Here is a 26,025-nt window from a genome sequence, read left to right as displayed (position 1 = left end):
ACGCAGCGATCAAACTGCAGCCACCCTTTAATTTATCCTGCAGAATGTGTTAGTGGCACACATCGCTCGGTGTTCTCCATGTTCATTAACTCCGCTGCTCTTTGCTCACACAAGTTCATACGGCTGTGAAGGGGTGAAATGGAACCAGAAACTTCAGTCAAACCCTGGTGAATGATTGACTGCAGTTCAACAGTTGGTGTCTACAAAATAGCTAGAAAATACTAAAATAGTAACCAACATTTTGACCGGACACGAGTGACCTCACTTCCTGTTCTCCTAATTCAGAATCACTGAGAAAAATGGGATGAATAAGACAGAACATGATGACTATTATTTACTTCATTTGTACCTAAAAATACATTTATCTTACTTGAAACTGTCTTAAAAAATCCTATTAAATTCAATAGCGTCCTACATAAATAAAGAGTTAATCTGCTATTCTTTTCCCACCTGTTTTTAAGCCTTAATGAAGTGCAGCCCTGCCTCAGAGAGGTGACTACACCACTGCTAATGGAATGGTGATGGACCTGTTTATCTGGAGAAAATTGAACCTCCCAATGTTTGGAGACTTTGAAAGAAATTACACCCCTAAAGTTTGTGATTAAGAAAATGCTTCATTTAGCCGCTGATGGCCTCTTGCTGTGGTGGCTCGGCTAAATCATCCCTGCATTACTGCATATCTTCCTCCACAGCAACAATTACAGCATACTTCATATTATCCTTAATTTGCCGTTATTAAACTGATAAAATGCTAACACATTCTCCAGCATGATGAAAATGTAGGGTTATTGCATTTTATGATTTTTACATTATTCAAGCCGACCATTTTTCATCAAAATAAGATGGGCCGTGCCATTATTTCATAATTATTGGAACAATTCCTCCTGTGAAAAGGGTCACTTTCCTAACTCAGCAAAGACATATCCCTATTAGACTAATTTGCCTTCATGCTAATTTTTGTCATTTTTCCCTCATTAACTATTTATCATAGACAGGAAAAAAAATATATTCATGAAGGCGAGCAAAGGAGCAGCCCGACAGAGCTGAAGCTAATATTTTGCAACTCTAATGATTTTTTGCATCCTTAATTAGATAGAATAAGGTTGATATGATTAGGTCAGGATGTAGTGTTTTTCATTAAAAATACATTTCAGAAACTGTATTCCAAATATGCCCTTGCAATTAAATAATGAATCCGACGCATTCCTTATTACGGAACCAATTAATATCAGAGGCAAGGGCGTAATTTTAATAACAGTGGGCCACGAGGCCTTCATTAGCTGAGTGAGAGAGAGGAGGAATGAGGAGAAGGAAAACAAGGTGCTCACAGGAACAGCAGCCGTCTGATATTGAGCCCATTTGAGAAAGTTATTGAACAGCACGCTCTTAAAAGGATATGACATTTTCAACAAATCAGATATGTTGCAGTAAGAAACTGCAAACATGTTTTAGACTAATTTGATACTGGTTGTTTGTCAGGTGCAATACAGGGCAACTATAGTATCACAAGTGAATGTCTTTTAAGGTTAATTTAGTATTTAATAAAGGGTAAGGTATGCAGCAATGGGACAAGAAGAGTGTCATGTTTTATGTTGAACAGACCTCATTTAAGATAAGATAACAGGCTATACATGTTGGCATTAATAGTAAAAAGAAGTTTCTCAATGTCATGTGGTTTCACAACTTTACACTTGGCAAGATAACAATACAGGATTTAGTTGAACCCAATTAAAAACAGAATCAAAGTTTAAAAACTGTTTTCCGGATGCTGTAACTCTAAAGTCAGCACATTTCTTCTGACGCTGCATCTCCCTCCAGCACTGAAACAATAAAAAGAGGATCCACATTCAATAACCAACCTGCAAATGGCCTATGATTATTAAACTTGTAATTTCCACAAGGCGGTCATTAAACATAATCTAATTTTTACTTTCTCGCCAATTAACTTTATATTATAGATTCCTGCATGCCATATGATCATTTGAGTTCCTCTGAGGTTTAAATATGACTCTGAGGTTAAGATGTCAGCAGTGGAGCTTTAGCAGAGTGTGAATGAGTCACAGAACCATCTACCTGTGTACTCTTTAATTTGATTTGTAGGCAGGAAGGAAGGAAAAATAATGAGTTTCCATCAAAGATCAAATGCCTCAAGTGTTGTGGATAACAGCTGAGTTGGGGGGGATTAGCTCAACCACCAATTTGTCATGATTGAAATTCTTCAAGACTTACCTCACACTGCTATTTACATAAGTAGCGTCCTTTAAAAGTGTGCTTCAATTAAATAAATGTTTGGAGGTTTTCTTTATAATTAATGAATGTTCTTATATCCTACTTTAGTGTTGTTGTCACTTGGCAGCTGTTCTGTATCACAATCAATGTGACTGTGTTAAGGTGGTTAGCATGGAGGCTAACAAAAGCTTTGAATACAGCCAAAAGAAAACGTTTCCATTTGTTTATTTAACTGCTGTTCACACTGCAAATGAGTCAATCAGAATAACATTTGTACCAAATGAAACAAAAGTCTTCACTTTCATAGCGTGTTAAGTACTATCATGCTCTAAGCTAGTGTGTGTGCTAGCTAGCTCCACATCATACTAGTTCAGTAATGAGCCCCATTAATTATGTAAAGGCAGTGATGCAGATGGACCTAATTAATTGTCTCCCGTCACCCCGTTGATTACTGTACCTGGAAGGGAGGTGTTAATTTCTGTAATACTTAAGCAGGTACGCAAACTGTTTTGTCAGAGCCACCGCCATGACAATGACGGAGTGTAGCGCCGGCTGCAAAGCTCTTTTCCTGTTAATTCACCAAAAGTTTCCCAGTGGTGGTGCGAGTGACATTGTGATAATTGAAGGAGAGAGGGAGAGATTAAAAGAAGTGGGGGAAGGAGGGAAAGAGGGGGTTTGAGTGGTGGCCCTGGAGATGTTTTCCCAACCTGATTGCATCAACATTTGCGTACCTTCGTGCCGTTTGTCTCCGTATGTCTAGGTAATGGGTTACCAGCGGCGAGTTTGGGAACACCCAAGGTGCTTTGCAACAGCAGCGTGGTTGGTGGGGAGTAAACCTGTTGAGAGTCAAACGGCACAGATTGGAGTGCTAATGATAACCTGAGTCTGGGAGGCTAGCTGTTAATCATGTAGGATGTGTTCTCCATCTTAATGTAAAGAAGTGACATGATGGTACCACCTGATCAAAGCCATACCAGCGCCATTTTGTTTCCTACCAATTACAAAAAAAATAACACTTGGTGTTTAAATATTGTTGAAAAGTTAAATCAGAAATATTCTGTAATGCCTCTCGTTTTTAGACGAAATAACCCTATCCAGACTACTATATTTACTATAATTATTACCTACGCCAAGGAGGTTGTTTCCACATGACACCTTAAAGCTCATGAACACACCTTAGACGGAAGAATAACATTTAAACTCAGGAAACAAGATTATCCCAGGGGCATTTGAATGCAGCCTTGGCTTTGGCAGGTCTTTGCCCTCTAAGTGCCGTTTAAGTTTACAATCATTTCATGTATCAGAGTAAATGAGTCAGCATGGCATCTTTACTCACTTTTCAACAAATCTGATATGTGGCAGAAAGGAAATGCAAACTGGTATCACAGGTGAAATACTTTTGAGGGTAATTGTATCTTTACTCTCTGTAAAAAAAAGACAATGAAATGTAGCACTATACTACAGTAAAGTGAGGATGAGGCCATCCGAGACAAAAATCTAAACGTAGGTGAAGGAAGAAGAAGATTTAAAGAGGAAGGCGGACAGAGGGCGCAGTGGACTGTGACAGGATACACAGGAACCGCTGTCACACAACAATAGGACCCTCAGCTCCTGAACAGGAACCCAAAACAGCAACACAGGAACACCAGGAGAGGAGCTAAGTGCTTCAGTAGCACAGGAGGGGTCGTCTAGAGTCAGAGGGCAACTATTGGTCTATGGTTGGTGTGTGTGCGCGAGTGTGTGTAGGCGTGGGATCACCGAAGTTCGCCCAACCCCCCAATAACGTCTACCAAACAGCAATGTATTGTGTATTCGTTCATGTGTACATCTATGCATGCGAGTATACTGTCATTTGTAAGTGCGTATACTTGCAAACCTTTCCACGCCCGCATGTGCATGTCACATTAAAGTGGCTTCTTCAATTACAGGGGATGGGTTCTTTTTTCTTTTTTTTGTGGACAGCGCTGTGGGCCCCGATGGCCCGAGGCGATAGCGAGCAGGCAGGCAAGGACACGAGCGACGTAGCAGCAAGCACAGCATCCAGTCGGAGCATTAGGGAGCTCAATATGAGATATGACTGCACAGCTACATGCCTGTGTTCCTGAAAAGGTCACGGACTTTGCTGGGCAGTAATGTGTGAAAGCGGTTCACAGTGGTAAAAAAAAAAGGAGGGTAAAAAAGCAGATAAAGATCAGACACATCTCATCTCCTCTCCAATTCACACATATAGGGTTTTAAGGACGCAAATGCTTGAATAACTACTTTCTGCACAACTGTTCTTTTAAGGGCATTTACCATTTACCCAGCTCTACCTTAAATGAGCTGTGGGTGGCGAGCTGTTAACCATTTGTCTGTTCCTTTGTTCAAGTCAGCATTTTTCTTTTTGATACACGTGCCTCTTCTTTGACCTCTGTTCATCACCTGCTGTTTGGAGCAAGAGGCATACCCAAACCCATGCATACTTTCTCAGAGACCTGGCCATGTGAGGGGATGGACGCAGGAATAGTTATTATCATAACTTGTATAAAAAATGTATTTAAAACCACTAAAGTTGGACATTTTACCAAGGGGATTTATGGGGATTGACTTGATTTTGAAACCAGCCTGAAATGGCCGTTCGAGGAACTGCAGTTTTTGGTACTTCCGCATTAGATACATTTTTAGTCCTGGTAGTTGCCGCTTGGTTATTACCATTTTTCAGTGGTTTAACAAACAAAGCTTGGCTGGCTCAGTGGACAGGGGCTATCACTATGGTGTCACATCGTAACATTCATTAAGTGCGAGTATCATCAGGTTTTATATTACCAAGATATGGTTATTCGGTGTGAACACAGGCGGATCCCACCAATTTCACAAGGTCATGCACTCCCTTTTCTCCCAAACACAGTCCTATAATGTCTCATCCCGTTTCTAAACAGCTTTAGCAGCACATCCAAGGAGAAAGCAGAAAGTGTTCCAGTATGAACTCGTTGGTGTGAACAGTTTAATTACAGGGAGTGTCAGCCCCATTGCTTAATGTGTCCCTCACAATTAATCCAGGGAGAGGATGTCATTATCTACCAAAGCCTGGTTCTGGGCAGGCTGTTCTTTCAGAGGCAAAGGAGGGAGGGAGTCAAAAAAAAGAGGAAAAAGCCAGTCAAAACAAGGAAGTGCCTTTGGTTAGCCGCCTACAGCATGTTCGACCCGGTGTCACAGAACAGGATCAAGCTAAGATTCTTGGAGGCCAATTCAAAACAATGTGTTCTTCGAATGTTTCGGACACCTGCCTCATGTGACTGTCAGTGAGGAAGAGATTTTCAAGTATATGAGAATATGAGCCTGTCAGCTGTCAAAACATGTCCAGCTGGAGAAAGTTAAATTGACGGCAGGTTTTTACCACTTCGAGATGCTTTTTGGTTCCTCCTTCCTTGTCCTCATCCTCAACCTCCCCTCCTTCCTCCATCCTACAGACCCCTGGTCTGTTCCCTAGCCATTCCATAATGTGAAACATCAGGCAACACATTCGACTGTTGAAGAGTGAGATTTAGCAGGAGGCCCCGACACATGGAATCAAAATTAAGAGGACAGCTCCAGGTCTTTCTGCGTGTGGATATACTGTTAATGTGGTTTACCCAACGTAGAATAAATGTCACATGACTTATATGCAGAAAAATGTTGCGTACTCTATGAGGCAACAATGAATATAATGCTAATTTTAAGAAGCTGTGTCCAAGTGGCTGTTGGACTTGAATTGACATTTTTACTCTATTTTCATTTATTTTTATAAATGTTTATTCTAAGATGTTGCCAGTGCCCCAAGATCTTATTTCCCTCCGAGTTAAATAAAGTATTCAGATTCTGACTCCGCAGAGGTTTTACAGCCCAACTTGACAGATCTGATTCTTTGTGACTGTCCGTCGTTAGTCACTTCTTTCCCCCTTTCTCCCTTCCTCTCCTTTAAAGAGTTTGACCTTGGCCGCTCCCTGCGGCCCGGAGGGGATGAGGAAGGTCTGGTGATCGTGACAGGTGTCGCGTCTTAACAGCCCCACATGACATCCCGAGGAGAGATAGACATTTGGAGGGGCTTCTGAAGGGTTTCACTCATAACCTTAAAGAGACAGTGTGTGTGTGTGTGTGTGTGTGTGTGTGTGTGCGTGCGTGCGTGCGTGCGTGCGTGCGTGCGTCTTACCGCTGATTCCCTAACTCTCATTTCGGGTTATTGGCTCGGATACTTATCACCTCCTGCCTGGGAGGCCTGATTAGGTTGAAGCTTCTCCAAAGTTAAATGTTGGATATCAAAGGCAATACTCAACTTTGACATCTGTCTGCAGCATCTTAATACGGAGCCTGAGTTTCTGGAATTCTGAGCAAACGTCTTAAAATATGTGTTTCATACACTTTAAGTAGGAAAATGTGTTTACAAGGATTATCAGAGGGGAGCAAGTCAACACTGAATTAGTTTGGCGTGAATACTAGAGCTTTACTGTCAGTGTGATTGTTTGCATGATTAAACTTTTGCCAAATATAACTTATATTAGAGGCATGAATGCACATGTGTTATGTATATAATCCTTTAATATTGCTTATATCTTAAGTTAAACAAAAAAGTTGTGAATTTGCATTTTTGACTTTGGCTTATGTGTGCATGATGAAGGTTACATATCTGCAGGTGGAGTGATTCATTGATCATCTTTAATGTTTTAATCATCCTTCTTTATTATCCCTGAGCACACATATTTTCCTTTGTTAAATAAAGTTGCAGGTGAACTTCAATGTGCTCTAAACAAACCTGGAAAAGTGATCTCCTGAGGGGAGTGAGTCAGACATGGTGTGGAAGTGAACGATGGGCTACTATCGGAGTTGTTTACTGTAGGCTGGGAGTAGGCTTTATTTTCTGCAAAGGAGATTAGTAACAGTGAATTATGCATATCTAATTTTCTGGATTATCTCAGGCACTCAGAGATATTATCTCACTGCATAATCTCTTTTAAAGTTTTTTTCTGAATGTAAATATAGTCATTGTTGCTTGTTTATCTTTTTTCTCAAAGTCCAATTTGGTCTGTGCTACTTTTGGATGGAGTGCGGTATTGCACTTGGATTATTTATAGCCTGTGATCTTGGCTTTATAGCCACTGTAATGAGGAGGGTGTATGAGAGCTACTGTAGCGTACTAGCCTTTTTGTCACTCCGTGTGTGTACCCGTGTGTTCATTATGTGTGTCCCTGCATGCAAATATGAATGGGTGGCCTGTCTTGTCCAGTGGTGCGTTTAACCAGACACAGACCTTTGATTCAGCCAAATCAGGCCCAACGCAGACAGTGTGCATCCATGCCATTTTCAAGCTGCTCCAATTATATCCGCAGAGCGTCCACATATTGGCCACATTTACAATAATAGCATATCTATTTCCATTCTAATGGCTGACATTGCTTGGCTTATCCATGCATGTATGTCGGTGGTCTTTTCTGCTCTGTGGTTCGGTCTGTTCCCAGCCATGTGCAATGATGTCTTGACCTTGTATGTGGAGCCAGTGTGTGTGTACATGTGCATGCATGAATATCTCTGGGAATGAGCATGTGCATTTGTGCAGTGTGACCCCTGATGTACAAAGCTTGTCCATCTGTACTGCAGTATATGTGACTGTTATTTCAAATGTGTGTGTGTGTGTGTGTCCATAAGGATGTGTTGGCACTTGTGTGTGTGTGCCTACATACAGTGTTGCATGAACCCAGTGCTCAGCAAAGAGGCCTTGAGCCCGGGCCAGCTCTGACAGACAGACAGGGTAGTGGTGGTGGTGGTGGTGGTGGGGGGGTGGAGTGGAGGGTTTGACCCTCTATAGCTTAGAGAGCCTCTGCACAGTGCACACTTCTCTCCCCCCCCCCTCCTCTCCATCTCCATCTCCCCTCCTGCCTCCCCCCCCCCCCCCTCTCCCTGCTGCCTAGCCCCAAGCGCCCGCAGGCACTGGAGATGCATGCATGCGTTGCCTCGCACTGTGTGAGGCTTTGTCTGTTTGTGAGCGTGGACGTTTGTGTGTGTGTGTGTGTGTGTGTGTGTGTGTGTGTGTGTGTGTGTGTGGTGTGTGTGTGTGTGTGTGTGTGTGTGTGTGTGTGTGTGTGTGTGTGTGTGTGTGTGTGTGTGTGTGTGTGTGTGTGTGTGTGTGTGTGTGTGTGTGGATCTGTGGACAAAAGAAGCAACCACGTCTACCTCTTCTCTCACTTGGCAATAATCATTGATGCTCTATCTAGTGTGCCCGCTGCATGTTCGTGTAATGACTGCCTTTTGTTTGACATCTACCGAAACATCTAGTGTCAAATGGTTACACACAAATAAATACAAGAGATAGAGAAATATAGGATATTGAAAACAGTGACCTGGTCTGTTCGAACACACCGTAGCTTCCATACAGTGGTTAATAAAGTTGTATGAGCATTTAAGCCATTTCTAAAAGACAAACAATTAAGATATAATATTCTGACGGCATATTTGGTTAAACAATTTAGCATCCTTAGGTAGTTTAAAGTGCCCTGATATAGCATGTATTTGATACAAAACAATGATACTTCCTTTCAAAATCTTATGTCATTCACCATTTGAGGGCCTTATGGAGACCATTAAGCCTCATCCATTGCCATGTCTTGATTCAACAGCCTGTCTCTTACAGGGGCAAACCTGAATTCCTAACCCTAACCCTAGGAAGCTTTATTTGAGATAAAGTCAAGTCCATACACAGCTGTTGCTCAATATATTTCCAAAGATACCACCAAGTAAAGCACCTAGATCCCCACGCCAAAGATACACACAAGATCTACATCCGGATCTAACCCTAATACGCCATGACCTTTCAGAATGCAAGGACCAGCAACAGCCCTGTTCTCAGCACCATGTCCAGAACCAGCACCATCCTCAGTGTTCTCCCAAATCTCAACTTATCTCCCACTCTCCACAGAGTTCCAATCTCTTCCCCAGTCTCGGTCCCAGCCGTAGTCCCAGCCACAGCCGGGGCTTCCATGTGCGACTGACACATAAATAACCAAGCCTGTCCGCCACCCAGGCAAATTCAAATGCACCTGTCAAAGTGATGAAGCACCCGCCCGCAGGGAAGCATTGTTTACATTTTCACTCCACTCTTCGTAAAAGTGAGATTCTAATTATTTCCCCACTGTAAATTAAAGCCAAGTGGGACAGAACTACAAACCAAAATGATCACGGCAGTGGCAGGAGAAAACCAAAGCCCACCTATGGATGTATGGTGGGTAAGTGAAGTGTGTGGCTGGAGTATGGAGGGAGGCTTTTGTCTTTAAGAGGGGAGGAAAGGGAGGTATGGTGTTCACTGGCTGTGCAGCAAGTCGACTTCTGTTGTGCTCATTACATACAGGGTCTACAGAACTTCAACCAACTGGAATACATTATTCCATCACATTTCATACATAATAATGTGCCAAAAATGTGCTGCATTATTTTTCATACCAATGGACATGGAGAGAGAGAGACGTAGGGAGAGAGAAAGAGAGAGGAAAGATTTAATTAGTCCATGGGAACATGCAAATGAAAGGTAAAATTAGACAGAGGCAGGGAGACCTGGGGAAGAGAGAGTGCACGAATGGTAATGATGGCTATCTAGTTTGGATCAATCATTAAAGGATCAGGGGGACCGACAGGCCTGTTCGTGCCCACGCCTCAGGCTCCGGTCCTGGACAGTCGCCAGCCCGGCTCAGCCTGCCCGGCCGTGGAGACTTCTCCTTCTCTCCTTCTCTCCTTCTCTCCTTCTCTCCTCCCTTCAGTTCAGCGAAACACATGTGTGTTCCCATCATACATCATACACTGATGCATTTAAGCACACATGTAAACTCCCTCTCTCCATAAAGCTTAATATTTAATGGCTATGGATAACTCACTCACTCACTCTGGGGCCTTGTTGGTTTGTGTTTATTAATCGCTGATGCATCCCCCCTTCTGGTAGTGTTTTCAAAATGGTGGCTCTATGGGTGACTTTCACATTTTTGAACGGGAGTGATTCCCATTTTAACTATATATGCTTTGTTTGTGTCCAACGAAATGAAGGAGATATAGATATGTATGACAGTAAAGGACAATGGAAAATGACTGTTTAATTCCCAGAAATACTTTCCTCCCTCTTTTTAGCTGTTAGAGGCACGTTTAAATGGGTGTTAGGTTTCCCAAAAAACTAGGGGATAGGGTAAGTAACAAAAATATGAAATAACCAGACAGAAAACAAATCTCAACAACTTGTACTTTCCCTAACTCAAACTACGGTCCTCCTTTTAAACACAACACAAAATAATATCCTTTTAATTTTTGAAGTAGTGGTGCCTTTTTTTTTGACCTTAACTAACACCACAGTGAAGTAATTATAAATCCATCTCTTGACAGACTTTATATTTGCACACACTTGAATAAACATGATTGACAGGTCAGGCATTTTTCACAACATGTCAGCCCATTTTAAAAGAAAAAAGCTATCCACAGGCACATGTATTTAAGTGCCGATTGCTTTTATGTTGCTTTCATACGCGGTACGGTATCATTCGGTTGGTGTGAAATCGCATCTTCTCTGAGAAAGACAGACTCTATTTGTGAACCATGGAGCCATGTCTGCAGCTGTGTCATCCCCACTTCCTGTGCCCCTGTCACTCCCTCCCGTCCTCTGTGTGCATTTGCGGTAATGTCTACAAATCCTGAAATTGATGTCCCTGCTGGAAAACAGCCGTTTATAGTCCTCCGCTAAAATAAATAAGGCCCGTCTCTCCTGATGCAAGTCAAGGGACTGATGCAGACTCTATCAGATTTCTAAATACAGACCCCAACAATAAATCCCGGCTTGATTGGGTTTCAATTGGGTTAGCTCACTTGAATGCTATCTGCTTAACCCACAGCTGGCCTGTCTGCTCCATGCAGGCATTGAACCTAAATCAGTCACTTAGTGCTATCAAATGGAACAATGGTGGAGTGGAGAGAGCACTCAAGCTAGGGCTAGAAGCCAGGCTAGCACCATAACGCAACACAACAGAGCAGAACAGAGTAGTGTCGAGCAGACAGGCTCCTCTAATGCTCTTTCCCTTTTTGTGTCTCGGCGGTGATGCGTCCTGAGAGCCATGGTGCATTGCATGAAATGGCATCACCCAAACCGAACACACAAACACCTTTTCAAGCTTTTGTCTAGTCTTGTCAACTGGATTTCACGTGCTAATTAGCGTAGGATGGTGGCATGGCTAACATAAAGAAAAATCTATTTTCATGCAAGCCAAAAAACATGCAAACAGGGGGATTTAAGCAGGTGTGTTAACCAAAGTGACTTAGGAGGCTGAATACATGGTGTTTCTATCACCCCTGTACAGCTTGGGTTATGAAACCCTTGAGTTGGGCCTTCACAGGGTAATAGCCGGACTTCCTGTGGCTAGCACAGCGGGAAAGATGTCAGTTCTCTCCATATTTGTGACTTTAAATGGTTGTGATTTTTTACTGTATCGTCCCACAAGACACACAATGTAGGAAACGAACCTGGGAGTTTCTGCACACACTTGTATTTCCTTAAAAAAGCAGCAAATCAACATACACACACTATCCAAACAGACTGATTGCTGCCTAGCAGAGGTGCTGATTACTTAAAGGACTCAGGTAATCAGTTTCCTCCAGTGTGGGCAGAGGCCAAGCTGGAGGCAAGGCGCAGTTCAGGCGTTTTCACTAATGAGCATCTTAATTAGCGTTCAAGAGATGCATCCTTGCGTCCTTACCTCCCCCTTACATGCACACACACACGTTTTTTAAATGTTCTTCGCTAGTCTTTCTGCACTCGTGACTCTTTGACGTTTTGACAATGAGGTCCTTTCTCCTCTGGTTTGCCGTTTATGTAACGTCTCCAATTACGAGTGCGGTAATGGCTCCCACTGTTTTCTCGGTGAAGTGCCTAGAGTTGTGTTTGGCTAACCGTTTATAAGTGCGGGTTGACAGCGATACAACGCCAAATTAAACCTCTCCTTCAGCTTGACCCTGCCACTCACGGCCTGCTGAATGAGTTTGCCTTTTTCCCTTTTTCTGTATTTTTAAACCAATCATAATTACGCAGCCAATTAGGAGGTCACCTTGAATTTAAGAAACTACTTGAAAAACTTCCTCCTTGTCATTACTCCAAGTGTGTGTGAGTGGGTCCATGAGCTTTTACCTGGTATGAGTCTGGGGTGTTGGATCACTTTTGCATTATGGCTTACATTTCTCCCTATAGCAGATGGATGTACAGACGGTTTGCACGTTTTTACTAACGCCATTGGGCTTCAACGTGACCATGGTATGTTTTATGACTAAGAGTTAAAAAGACAGCATGGGGGGTAAAAGGAGGTCATTTGGCGTTCAGATTAGCCTAAAATGTACGTTAAGTTAGGGATAGTTTACATACTTATTCCTTATCCCTGCATTTACTTGCACCATTGTGTCAGTTTTTGCACTATTTTACTTCCTTATTTCTTAACTATATTGTATGTTGCACTGTTGGAGGAGCCTGGAACTGAGATATTTAAATCCAACAACTACGATTTACCTTTTTTGCCTTTCAGAATAAAGCCTTTAAATCTTTGGATCTTTGAATCTTGAATAGTTTTATGTGAATTTTGAATGTGTAGGTATGTGACTCAATAGGCGCTTTCACACCGGAGTACTTTTCCCAGTATAGTTCCGATATAGTTCCGAAAATGTGCGTTCACACCAAAAAAATCCGGAACTAGAACTTAGTTCATGAGAACCTTTCCACCCCCTTTTCAGTCCCTGCTAGAGAGCAGGGACTTTCATGGGAGAAAAAGGTTCCCATTCCTGATTGGCTGGGCGGATTGCAAACCACGCCCCGTAAAACTCCCAAAAAGTTTTGTGAAGCCGCCATTTTATTTGCTTGCATTAACATTATTAGCATTAGCCCAGCGCACTAACGGAGAGAGACTGACTTATGGCAACACAAAATAAAACGTGGGAGCGGTGGAGTGATGAGGAGGTGTCGGCGTTCTGGCGATTTACTCGGAAGGCTTCAGTAGAAGCAGCTGGGGACTTCCGGCCGGGGACTTCGGGTGGCAGTATACGCCGTGAAGTTGTTTGCGGCCTGTCAGTGAACCCAAAGCAGAAGAAGAAGAAGTGACGGCTTCATTTGCCTAATCCTCCCTCAGGGACTTATTCCGGTGTGAACGCAATCTGCTCTTTAGTTCATCAGAACTAAAGAGTTCTGATGAACTAAGTTCTCATGAACTAAGAACGGCAAAGTACTTGGAGTGAAAGCTCCTTTTGCTAGTAATTATCACATCCCAGAACAGGACATAAGGGCCTCACTTTGCCCGGAAGTCTGAAGCAGGAACACTGGATTTATGTCAAACAACAGTTCGATATTTTCATTAATTTAATGTTGTTGCATAGCGATAAACAAAGTTGCCTTTAAGTTGAAATAATGTATAAGATCCAGCCTAATGCATGATCAACACACATTAAAGCCTTCACCCGCAGACACTATCAGAGGGGGAAAGAGCTTCCATGATCTTCACACATGGATGACTCCGAGTTACATGACCTATATAACACGTTACACGCTCCGCTTGCTCCCCGTGTCTCACCCTAATACAGAAGGGCAGCGCATTACAGGTGTGTAAGCCCCCAATACACACACACAGACACACAAAGAGTCATAAACAAGCCTGCCACCAGGATTATACATATGTATGCATGATCACAAACACAACCTGTCTCTTTACCTGCCACAGATCAGGCCCCACAGGACTCTCTAGGAATCAGCGGCTGATGCACCAGTGGAGCTTATCTGGTGTACGCAGTTGTATGTAAATACAATGAGCAACTCAGTGGGTTCAAGCCAGTTATAATATACGGTACATGGGTTTTTGATTATAAACTCTAATCCTAAACCTTATTTTTATGCAGGATCTTAGAGTTTTTCATTATCATCAATTTATCATAATGTATTTTAATGTCTTTGCTTGATTAGGTTACAGTTTACGACTATATCTGGACAGCAGAGGACCCCTTGGCAGGCTCAGCAGTCCCTAATGACCCCCCAAGGGAGGGTGAACCCCCACCAGAGGGGGAGACCAGCACCCATGTGGCAGTCTACACTCTGTACCTGAGTGGGAAGAAACAGAGATACAGACACTTCCTCCGACAACCGGACGGGGCTATCGTTGAGGTGAGATATCAACATCAAGTTTTTCCTATTTAAAAAAACCTGTGAAACACAAGTTGTCTTTCAGGATATTCAGGGTTAATTCTACTTGATATTATTGCCAATGGGATTACGTACGACAGGCTTTTCAGTATGAAGGGTACTAAGAGAAATGCACTCCTTACATCAAGGATTTAAAACTGTCGGAATCTGTTGTCGTGATAAACAAGAGATTATTTAAATGTTCAAGATATTAAGTCCAGCAAGGATCTTTTTTAACTAAAGTTTGCAATCAAAGAGAAAATGGACATAGAGAGGGTGAGGAAAACTCGGTACCACTTTACAATAAGGCTACCCTTATAAAGGATTCATAAAGGGTTTATAATTAGGTTTATAATTAGGTTGTAAACACTTTATTAATCATTAAGAACCATTTATAAACCAGTTCTATACGTCAACACAGGCTCACTATTTGGCAAGATGGTTAAGCCTTATATTGGCTACTTAGCGAGAATCAACTCAGTGAACAGCAGATACCAAGGATGCTGGCTGATGAAGAAGATGAAGTAAGCTAGGTAGCCAATATAAGGCTTAGCAGTACAGATGTGGGCTCACTATTTGGCAAGCAACCGATCACAGTTGCCCTGTTTATCTCATGTCTTATAAAAGCTTATTAATGACTTAGAAAGTGTTCACAACCTAATTAATAAATGAATTACAAACTATTTGTAAACCCTTTATAAGGGTAGTCTTATTGTAAAGTGGTACCGAAAACTCTCTCTGCAATAGAGAGTAAAAAAGGGTGAGGACAGAATTGGATGCAGAAACTCGGTCCTTATTCTTTTTTTTTTTCTTGCGTTATCCACATTTTAAACGATTTATTCTCTTCAAATAGTAAATGACAGGATGTGCCCTGAGAATCAAATCAAGACTTAGTTTACTGTGTATCTATAAACGCTGCTCAGTACAACCGAGTCAACAAAACTCACCTTTTTCTATTCTGCCTCTATTCTGTTTCATCGTTTTACAATCTCTAATAATGACAATTCCAGCATCTCAATCTGTTGATTTGTAGATAGCAGAAAAAGCACACATTGCCAGGCACCCATTGCAACTTATATTTAGCTCTCCGTCCTTCAACAGGCAGGTCAGAAACAGACTGATTCACAGATTGCTGCCTAATTAAAAGTAGTGTTTGTGACTCCTGCTACAGCGGCAGGAAGTCGTTCCTTTCCTCAATCATTTTGTCAGTCGCCCAAGAGCAACCTGGATCATCCCGACCAAATTAATATTTTGAAGTTTGAATGTCAGAGGAGTGAGGAAGGAGGGGGTTATGTGCGCTAACAATTAGCTCTGAGGCTCTTTCGCGTTCTAATGGTTCTCCGTCATAATTTGAGTGATGGTGAGCTTATGTGAGTAAACACACAGCATGGTATATTTATTACTGGTGTCGCACTGTGTGTGTGTGTGTGTGTGTGTGGTGTGTGTGTGTGTGTGTGTGTGTGTGTGTGTGTGTGTGTGTGTGTGTGTGTGTGTGTGTGTGTGTTGTGTGTATGTGTGTGTGTGTGTGTGTGTGTGTGTGTGTGTGTGTGTGTGTGTGTGTGTGTGTGTGTGTGTGCCTGTAGCCTCTAGACCTGTGCATAGCAGATGAGACATCTGGGTGGATTGTTCATAGCCAAACAGCACACACTATTCGACTCTGATACAGATGCACAGATCATCACTTCCTGTGTGAAAAACTGTTATTTTTCTAGACAAAAACCTACAGATACAGATGACGACACATATTTACTACACTCAAAACAAACACATAAACAACACATTAGCTTACTGAGAGTAAAGTATGTCATACATCATATATGTATATCAAATACTATTGTTTGATTATTCTTTGGTATACAATACTAAGTCACGTTTTCAGAATTGTTTTGACATATGTTTTTTTAATTTCTTTAAATACTATACTAGACTTTTTAAATGTTTCGACACACAATACTAAGTCATTTTTGTAATTTATGTTTCTACATTCTTTTTTCTAAATTCGGCATCATAAATACTACTTTGCAATTCCTTTCTACTGTGCTGACTCTCCATTCTTTAAACTGTGAAGGGAGTTTCATCGAGGCCATCTTAAGTGAAAGATAGGTGTAACCGTCCTTGGAAAAAACACACACACACACACACACACACACACACACACACACACACACACACACACACACACACACACACACACACACACACACACACACACACACACACACACACACACACACACACAATCTTTCTGTTGCTCTTTTCTCACACACTGTGTCTCTTGGGTGTTGCTGTCTGTTCCTTGCAACTTAACAGGCAGGGACCTCCAGTAGCAGAGACGCCGGTGGCACCCTCTTTCACCCGCTGGTAGAGGGGAGCGATAACACCGACGCGCAGCATCGCCGAGAGAGCACTATGCCATTCCCCTTCCCCTCGCAGCGCGGACCCCCACTTCACATATTCAAAACTAATCCTCCCCTGAATATATAGACTGGTTTTATGTATAGAGCAAGATCCGGGAACCACCAAAGGGCATCCCCACCACTCGGAAGAACACTTGAGCTGATTTTATTAGCGCTTTATATAATTCTGGCAGCGATACACACACTGCGACAGGGCGCTGTGTACAAACTGGCCTTCAGATGTAAGGTGACAGCTCCTCAGAGAGAAATAAGAGCCGCGCAGGCACTTCTGCAAAAATTAAATAGATAGAAAATAAAGAATGAAATAGACGAAGGCTCCACGATGGTGACCACAGTAATGCAGGAGTCCCATCTGTTCTTAGATTTATGACATTTTAAAGCAATTTTATGGGTCTTCCTGTACGGGCTTATTACTTTATTCACTTATCTGAACAGTGGCATGGTTTATGGTGATGCGGTTATGTAGCATGAATCCTGTTTGAGCAATAAAAAGAATAATGTCATTAGTTTTACTCTAAGCAAAATACTGAGGTGTTTTGACATTTCCACACAGGTTTTATTATAAGCTTATCATTGTTTCAACATCTTAATTTAGAACATACTATGCACTAGGATTTTATTATTTGTATTACACTGCCTCTAAACTAACTCAACCCTCTCAGAAGAATAATCCCCTTTAATAAGTCTGTTTCCATTTACTGAGGAAATATTGACTGATCACTCATTTCCCTTTAAGAGCTGTGTTTTCTCAGGCAGCGTCCTGGACACCAATGCCCCGAAGGACCCGCTCCTCCCTTAGACTAACATGACCAAAGCTCCAGGGGCCAGTATTTCCATAATACCCACACATTTAAATCCAAAATAGGTTTAAACGAACACCTTTTTAAGAAGCAAGTCCTGAAGAAGTGCCCTGAGCTATAGACACTGTGTGCATGTAACATAACAGCGAGGTGTCGTGTTTGATTTGGAGGGTAAGAAATGGAGCAGGAGTCATGAGAAACGAAATATTTCCGATGTTTATTCAGCCATTATCGAAGTTTTTGTCTTCCCATGTTGGCACGAACAAAGAGGCAGGATTACATTCTGAGTTGTGGGTTCGCAGTAAAACTTATAATGAAGTCTTTATTGACTTGCATTTTGTATTCTGTTTAAAGAAGTTAATATTAATGATCCATCATATGCTCTCATCAAGCGCGTCGCCCAGGGCCGCTGTTCCTAATGGTGGCCATGTTGAAGGAATCTTCTCGCTGATTCACAACAATAGAAAAAAGTTCCCATCAGTGTGCTCCAATAAAACACATTAAAGGTAAAGTGAGGTGTGGCTTCTCAAACACTCATTACCTATAAACAGATGTTCCCCAGCTGCCAACTCGCAAAATGCACTGCTGACAACAACTGTTAGGGCCGGGATTATGCAGGGAAATGCATCTATATAACCTAGGACCTTCAGAGAGGGCCTCATAACCACTCTGTCTGAGGAAACAAGATGGCTGATGAAGAAATTAATGCAGACAAAGTCATTATCTTCCCTCCTAAAACCACAGTGGGTTTATGTCCCCCTGTGTCGCTTTTTCTCCGGGGCTAGCATTTAAGTGTCGATGGACTTATAAAAAGATAGGACAAGCCAACTGTGCCCCTTTTGTCTCCTCTCCTCCATATGGGAGGCAGCAGCATATGCACGAACTGGCTCAGCTTCTGTAAAACTTCCATTAAGGATGCACAACTAAAGCTCTGCCAGCTTGAATATTACCTCTCTCCGCAAATTATTTATGGCTCGGAAAAAACGCTGATGATGAGCATCTCCAGCGACTTGTATAAATAAAAACACTTTTCTCGGCAATTTCAGCTTTTTTCTCTCCCTTTTCGGGGCGGGCTGTGCGCAACCATTTGTAGAAAAACAAAAGGTATGCAGTTGATTCACACAGTAGGGTTTTAACTGTATCACATTGAATTATCAGCTGTATTACGCATGCTTTGTGTAATCAGCAGAGGACATCCCCTTATAGTTGGGAGATTTTTATAATTACAAAGCTGATAAATCTGATGATAATAATGACAGATGATGATCAGAGAAGATGAGGAATAGGGACACGTCAGCATGATAATATGCCATCAAATCTCTCATTAAAGGACCCTTTGTCTCGCCTCTGCATGACTCAGCCCACATGACTCTTCCTCAGACCAATATTGACCTAATTTACAATGCAGAGAATATTAAGAAGTTAACCTTTGGAAGGAGAACAAAAAAACACCTTACAGCAACATTCATTGACAAACGGCATCAACTCTCCCTCTTCCCCTCTTTTGTAATTACTCTGCCGCACGTTTGATTGCCGCTGAGGACCCACGCTTCATTTGCCGTGAGGTCATCGGCAGCCCTCAGAAATATGAATACGATTTATACAGGAAAGGAAGTGTGTGTGCTATCTTTCCTGCACACATACTGTATGAGAGACACAGAGAAAGAGAAGAGGGGGGGGGGGGGGATGTCCTTGGCTCCATACTGTATGTTGCATGAGGAGATTAATGCCTCCCTGGCAGCCATATCTGCTTAGCAGGAGGACTTCTCCAAAGTACACCGCATGTAATTATCTGGCAAGTTTATACTAGTTCCAGATAAAGAAAGCACTCTGTGGCACATTTTTTCAAGTTTGCTCAATTGCTGTGTAATTTGCAACTTTTCAGATGTGCCAGCCTACTTTTTTTTTTTTGATGCTGTATGAAATATAGAGCTGAAGGTGTGCGGAAAGAATGTGACATCATTTTATCACATTACCGATCGTTATTTATGCACCACAATATCATTTTTTCCTATATTTATGGAAGAGATATATCAAGTTTACAGACACATTTACGATCCATCGTTTTATCATGGCTTATACCGGTGAGATTTAAGTTGTATTTCATATCCCTGTACATAAGTAGGCCAAGCCGGAGTTGTGAGAGCTGTTTCCCCTCTGGGACTGGAGGGAGTGTGTCATATAAAGTCTCCATTTCTGCTTCTCCTCCAAGTTCAGAGGTAGAGTCTGTGCATGACAACACTCCTCTCAGGCCTCCAGGAACATCACAGTTCTCCTGCCAATCTCACTCACTGTCACCCAACCTGTATTTGATGCATGTGGCCCCCGGAAACAGCTGTTCATTTATTGTTGCTCTCGCATTAAGGTGATTGGTGACATGGAAGGGATGGACAATGCAACCCTGATGGTGCCCAGCGAGGGATCGACCAATCAGAGAGAGGACAAGGAAGGTGCCTCACACCAACTTCGAAAACGGAAGAAGCTATTTGGGCGTGAGTGAGAACACAATCAGTAATCCTCTTCACCTCATCTCACATGTGACCCTTTTTTACCTTTCGATCCTAGCGGCTGTTTGTTTAGCAGAATTTGCTCAGTTTTGTTGGCTCTCTCGCTCCCTCAGGGTTCCACCGCGTCGAGCCCGTAGGAGGAAGCGGGTGTGGCTCCAGTTTCGCACTGCAAGACCTCCGCCAATGATATCCAAGCATAGGATAAGATAGTTGGCCGCTAAACCACTGTGAGTTATCTTATCAACCGTCTGTTTGACTTGAACACTGTGCTCCTTGTTGAATTAAAATATAAAAAACTGAATATTTCTCACTAAGCAGCTCAACTAACGCTGTATTGCTGCCATCATCTGGAAAATGTGGTATAAAATATCTGATTACTTTTCAAAAGCTACAGTGTATACAATTGTGCAGCACTTTCTCACTTTCTGTGTTATATAGTTGAAATGTAAATTATGGGAGTTTGACTCATCAGAAAAACTGAATTGTAAACTATTTTGTAAACGCATACCTCTGCAAGTAAGTACAAAACAATAAATAGTATGTGAACTACTTGAAAGCTAATAAAGATAGTTCAGAAACAGTACAATTTAAGGTGTTGAGCCCTGCCTGATAAATGAAGATTCTATAAAGTCACTAATCAGAACCCGAGTGATAAAATATCAATATTGGCCTCACATTAAGCGGGATAATATTCAGGCCAGCTTGATTTGTATTGAATATGTGTCTGCTAGCCGGTGCTCAGTGTAATGAAGTGGCTCACAAATCAGGCCATAATGGCTGCCTACTTACACATATTGCTTAATTAAAGGTTGTGAGCTTATTAGCATGTGTCTCTGGCACAGGGCGCGGGAGATGGGAGACGGGACTGATGTCGTCCAGGGCTGGGCTTTAAAGGTTTTATAGATAGCTAACCTATCATACTAAAGCCATAGCCCCCCTTCTAAAATCGGATCTTAATAACCTGTCATTTTCATTGATGATGATGTTCCTTTATGGGCGGCCATTACGGATCAACCTCCTGGGTCTTTTTGGATGGCGGTAGAGGGGCCATTCGTGCTCGCCATTATCAGGAACACACCTTACTTGGCCTTGAAGTTGCTCTTCAAACCATCACAGTCGTGGCCGGGGGGATGTGGGAACACACACACACACACACCACACACACACAACACACACACACACACACACACACACACACACACACACACACACAACACACACACACACACACACACAACACACACACACACACACACACACACACACACACACACACACACACACACACACACACACACACACACACACACACACACACACACACACACACACACACACACACACACACACACACACAACCAGAAATCAGAACTAGATGTATGGCCAAGAAGGTTTACACACACAAAAAATGTGCCTTGGTGTATACAGTATGGGGCACACTCTAAACACAGTAAAATAAGATAAGTTGTCATAAAAAGGACCAAACAATTCAAACTATTATAATAACTATTTAAAAAAATACTCTTACAACATTGAAATACAGAGCAATATTTACATGAAAAACATATATACGGAAAAACAGTATAACATGACAAATACTGGGAATAATATCAGTATTGTTGTGAAAAGTGGAAAGCAGGGCAGTATTAGGATGACATTTTATAAGTCCATGTGGGATTTTAAATGTTGGCATAATTCTACATTGTGTATCTCCACTGTTTGCACAGATAATGACATTTTCTTTAATTTGGTGTATTTCTTTAGCGTTGGCAGGATGTGAGCCCCTCGCGCTGCTCTGTGTCCTTCTGTCTGCCTTTGACAGTAGCCAGAACCTATAGAGCTAATGCGCTCCAATTAGAGATCACTCCATTAACAGTGACAGTGCTACACCCCCCAATTCAATCAGTCCCCTAATGAACATTAAGCAGAGACGCTGCCTCAGAGATGACAGGAAGCTCTTCTCTCGCTCCATGTGTCCTACTTTACCACCTTTTCTCCCACTATGTATTTCTCTCTTTCCTTCGTAGCAACAAGACGTAGGCCTCAGAAGCAGAATCGATGCGTCTAAAAAGCATAAATATTGCTGTTTTGATATTTGAACACCTTTATATAAATCTATTATCTTTGATGAATGTTTTTCCCCCTTGCTTTGTCTCTGTTCTGATGTTTTCTGAGAGTAACACCAACTTTTCAGTTCTTCATCATCAAAACAATGCCCTCTGCAATATTTTCAAACTGGAGGCAGAAGGGGGGAGTAAAGGTATTTCAACGGTTCAAATATTTGATTGTTAATGACAAACACCATTTCACCGCGATTTAAATTTCAAATTGATCCCTGGGAGCAATTATTTCTGGGGGAGAGAAACACGCCGCTAGGTCTGGGCTCCACACATTTGCTGATTTAAGTTAAAAGAAAAGCTTTTTGCAGAGCTATCATAAGGGAGCCGCAACTTTTTGAAGTAAGTGCCTGCATCTGCTTAGAGCCAGCCCGACCTGGGGATGTTGCTGGAGAGTGTGGGAAGAGAGGGGGGGGAAATAAAACATAAAAAGAAAAAAATAACACTTTGTCTAATTCTATATTTATGTAGCCCTCAGCTTGAGGTGTTCACATAAAACAGTTTGTATTCAGAAGTGCTGCGGTGATGGTTCCGCTGCGAGGAGATCGGCGACTCTTCTGGCGCGGTTGGCGGGGGCAACGCAGCCTGATTCATTTGAATTAAAGTTACCAACTATATAAAAGGGATTCAAATTCTCACTTTCACTGCTTTGTTTTTTCCCCCTGATTGTTTTTCTGAAAGGAAACCACTAACGCTTTTCTTTTGATCAAGAACTTTGTACATTCACTGTCTTTGCATACGTTTCTCTTCACCCAACTTTCATTTAAGGCACCTCTTTGTTTGATGTTGAAATGTAATTATGTCTTGTAAGGAGTGGAAGAGCGTCCTCTGATGCGTTTATGATCAGAGAAATCCTGCAGACTAACATCAATCAAAGACGTCTGATGACATTCAGCTATAATGTGTGTTCCCTAGACTTCTATTAATATGATTATTTTCCTGAAACATATCATCTTAAATATTAAACTTTTATATTCAACCTCTGTCTTTGCAACTATTTAATCATGTAACAAAATAATAATGTATGCTTTGGTATTTTAAACTCTGCAATGTACATTAATGTATATTTTACATCTCTTTTTAATATTACATGTTTTATTTTAATCATATTATACAAAGAAAACTCACCTGAGTGCTAAAATTAAGCTAAGCTAATTTGTACATTCATTTTCTCTTAGACATACAGTATAATGTGTTTATTATATACCTATTTGAGACCAATATTTTGTCTGATAATGACTATATTGGGGCAATTTAGAAGTAGAAAAGATCAGTTTTAATAGTGTTTGGTAAGTTTGAGGTGTCTCAAGCTCGTAAATGTTTAATTCTATAGGTGTTCTTTTGAAATATATAGTGTAAATACTTCCTGTTGTAGTGTCTGGGCCCCTGTTTTTGTTTTTCCAAAAGCTTATTGCGGTGGCCAATTCCACAAATCTCCATTGTATTTCAGACTGTTTGTGTATACTTCTAATTGAATTGAAGCCAGCTGCGTGGAAGAGCCGGTCTAATCATTTCAGCAACAAATGAAATAGACTTTTAGTCGGACCTGCAACACCAGTGTAACGGTGGCATTCATGTCACCGCTGTAGAAAAAGAATATGCAAAACAGAAATACATTCCAGACCTCTGTCAGGTTTCCTGCCCACGCTGTATTCTTCTCCACTGACCCCGAACATGATTTCCTGGTGCTTAAGCCGTGGAAAACACACACGGTCGGGGTGTGCGAGGAAGTCAACATCGTGCCATATTTCTGTGGCATCTGGATAGATCATGTGCCTCTCTGCACACATATTTATTTATTTTTCCTCAGTGTCAAGGAGGCAGATGTCCTGCTCACAGGAAAAAAATAATTTGCGGTGAAAAAAAAAAGGGAGGGGAGGTGGAGGGGAAAAATATATGAATATGCAAATCTTGTCACAGTGTGGAACCTTGTAATGAGTGGGAAATGTTGTCGCCATCTTTCATTATGCAGAGGTCATTGCTTAATGCCAGGCAGCTGGGCCCAGCTTCTTCCCCCCCCCCCCCCCCCCCCCACCTCTGCTGTCATCTTACAGCAACTTGAACCAAACTGCAGCCTGGCACGAAGCAACACCGAGGTCATGGACACACATTCATACACAAACACCTGAATATGCTTCTAATTTGAAGGATTCAGACCATTCTTAAGACACTTTTTGGATAAATAAGAAATTCCTCTGATGAAAATACACGGGCAGGGGTATGTTGCGTGTTTTGTTCAAGATGGTTCTGCCTAGAATAAGAATAAGAATATTACAACCAATCCGCCATAGAATTCTCATGTATGAATGGGAGTTTTGTGATGCTAAAAGTTCAGAAGTATCCCTGATCAGTTGTTGTTGTTTCCTGATTTCCTTTTGATCACCCCTCCGTGTTTCCGTACAGACAGCTCGCCGCCGCTCTGTCTCCGCTCGCAACAGCTTTCCTGAAATTTCCGCTGGCGTCCGCCCGACATTGAGCTATGAGGCTAATCATTAGGTAGAGCTATCTCCCTCTCTCTCATGCACTCTTCAAATAATCCGGGGTTTGAATGCTAAAAATGTAATGAACTTCACGGTTCATTGTGTCTGACATTGCTTAATTAATGGGTGCATTTAAAGTACATAGGGCCCCAGTAATTGATTTATATGCATGATTTGCACATACAGCTGTTGGTTCCTGTAGGAGACTCATCACTCAAAAAGTTCCCGTGCAGATGATAGGCCGGCTAGGTGATATCAAGATATTCCCTGGGCCAATCCAGCATTAACAAAACATCTATATTAGCATATTTGCTTTTAGGATTATCAAGAGTTACTTTGTGATATTTTGAACCCTTGAATAAGACTAAGCATGTCAACATTTGTAGATGTAAAAAACCTTTTGCTCCCTATAAAATAATTATATTCAGCAGAAAAAATGTGTGTCCTTATGTTGATTATTGCTTTTGTTAAATTATTGTATAATTACTTGGTGTTAAAGTATTTAAAATCAGACAAAGATCATATTTAAAGCAGCAACTTTACTTTGTCAGGCATTAGAAAGAACAGTCACTGTAGATATAACGTATTTTGAGGAAATTCAGAGCCTTGAATTGAATATTTGTTAGTTTTTTGCTGCTGTAAAGAATTTCTGGACTACTCTCCACCAAATAAATAGTCCCTAGAAAAATCTGCCAGCCCTATTAGATGTTGATAAGGGAAAAAAGGGTGATTTTTGTCATTTAGGTGACCGGCCCTTTAAAAACACAATATCTACAATTACTGTGCAGACCTAATTATTGTTGAAAGCTGCCGTTTCTCTTATTGCTGAGCCACCACCTTTGCAGGGTTAGCATTTAGCCGCCATTGAACCTTTATGCTGAGTTCAGGCGTGCAGTGTGGTAATAATTATTGTTTTCTGTGGAGATCTGGAGGTCGCTGGCCCCTAACCATTACTTGGATTTGGACAGACCCTCAGTGGAGCTCAGATCAATCTCTCACCTAGAAAACATTCTCGCATATTTCTATCACCAGCATATTGATTTTTCCATGAGCAGACCCCGGTTATGTGTGTGTGTGTGTGTGTGTGTGAGGTGTTTTCATGCACCGCGCAAAGGGGATGCAGCCTGCAGCGTGCGCACACACACACACACTCTTGCATGTACACAAACACAGGTGCACACACACGCATACTTTTCATTTATTCATTTCTGCAGACACCCATAGGCATTTGTGTTTGTAAAATGCACACATCGGCATATTTAGTGGCTTAAGATCTCACACACACTCCTTG

At 41.8% G+C, this 26,025-nt stretch overlaps 1 protein-coding gene across 1 annotated transcript in view; it reads left to right on the top strand.

Annotated features, from left to right (window-relative positions):
* Positions 1–20,438, top strand: part of ofcc1 (orofacial cleft 1 candidate 1) — a 76,115-nt gene extending 55,677 nt beyond the window's left edge. Inside the window, exons 22-24 of the mRNA XM_034132272.1 lie at positions 14,198–14,395; positions 19,996–20,122; positions 20,251–20,438. Coding sequence (XP_033988163.1) covers positions 14,198–14,395; positions 19,996–20,122; positions 20,251–20,324 — 399 coding nt within the window. The 3' untranslated portion in view covers positions 20,325–20,438. The remainder of the gene's footprint in view (positions 1–14,197; positions 14,396–19,995; positions 20,123–20,250) is intronic.
* Positions 20,439–26,025: the final 5,587 nt, after the last annotated feature.

This window comes from Trematomus bernacchii, unplaced genomic scaffold (genome assembly GCF_902827165.1).
Source record: "Trematomus bernacchii unplaced genomic scaffold, fTreBer1.1, whole genome shotgun sequence".
NCBI classification, from domain to species: domain Eukaryota; kingdom Metazoa; phylum Chordata; class Actinopteri; order Perciformes; family Nototheniidae; genus Trematomus; species Trematomus bernacchii.
This window is presented reverse-complemented; position numbering and strand designations above follow the sequence as displayed.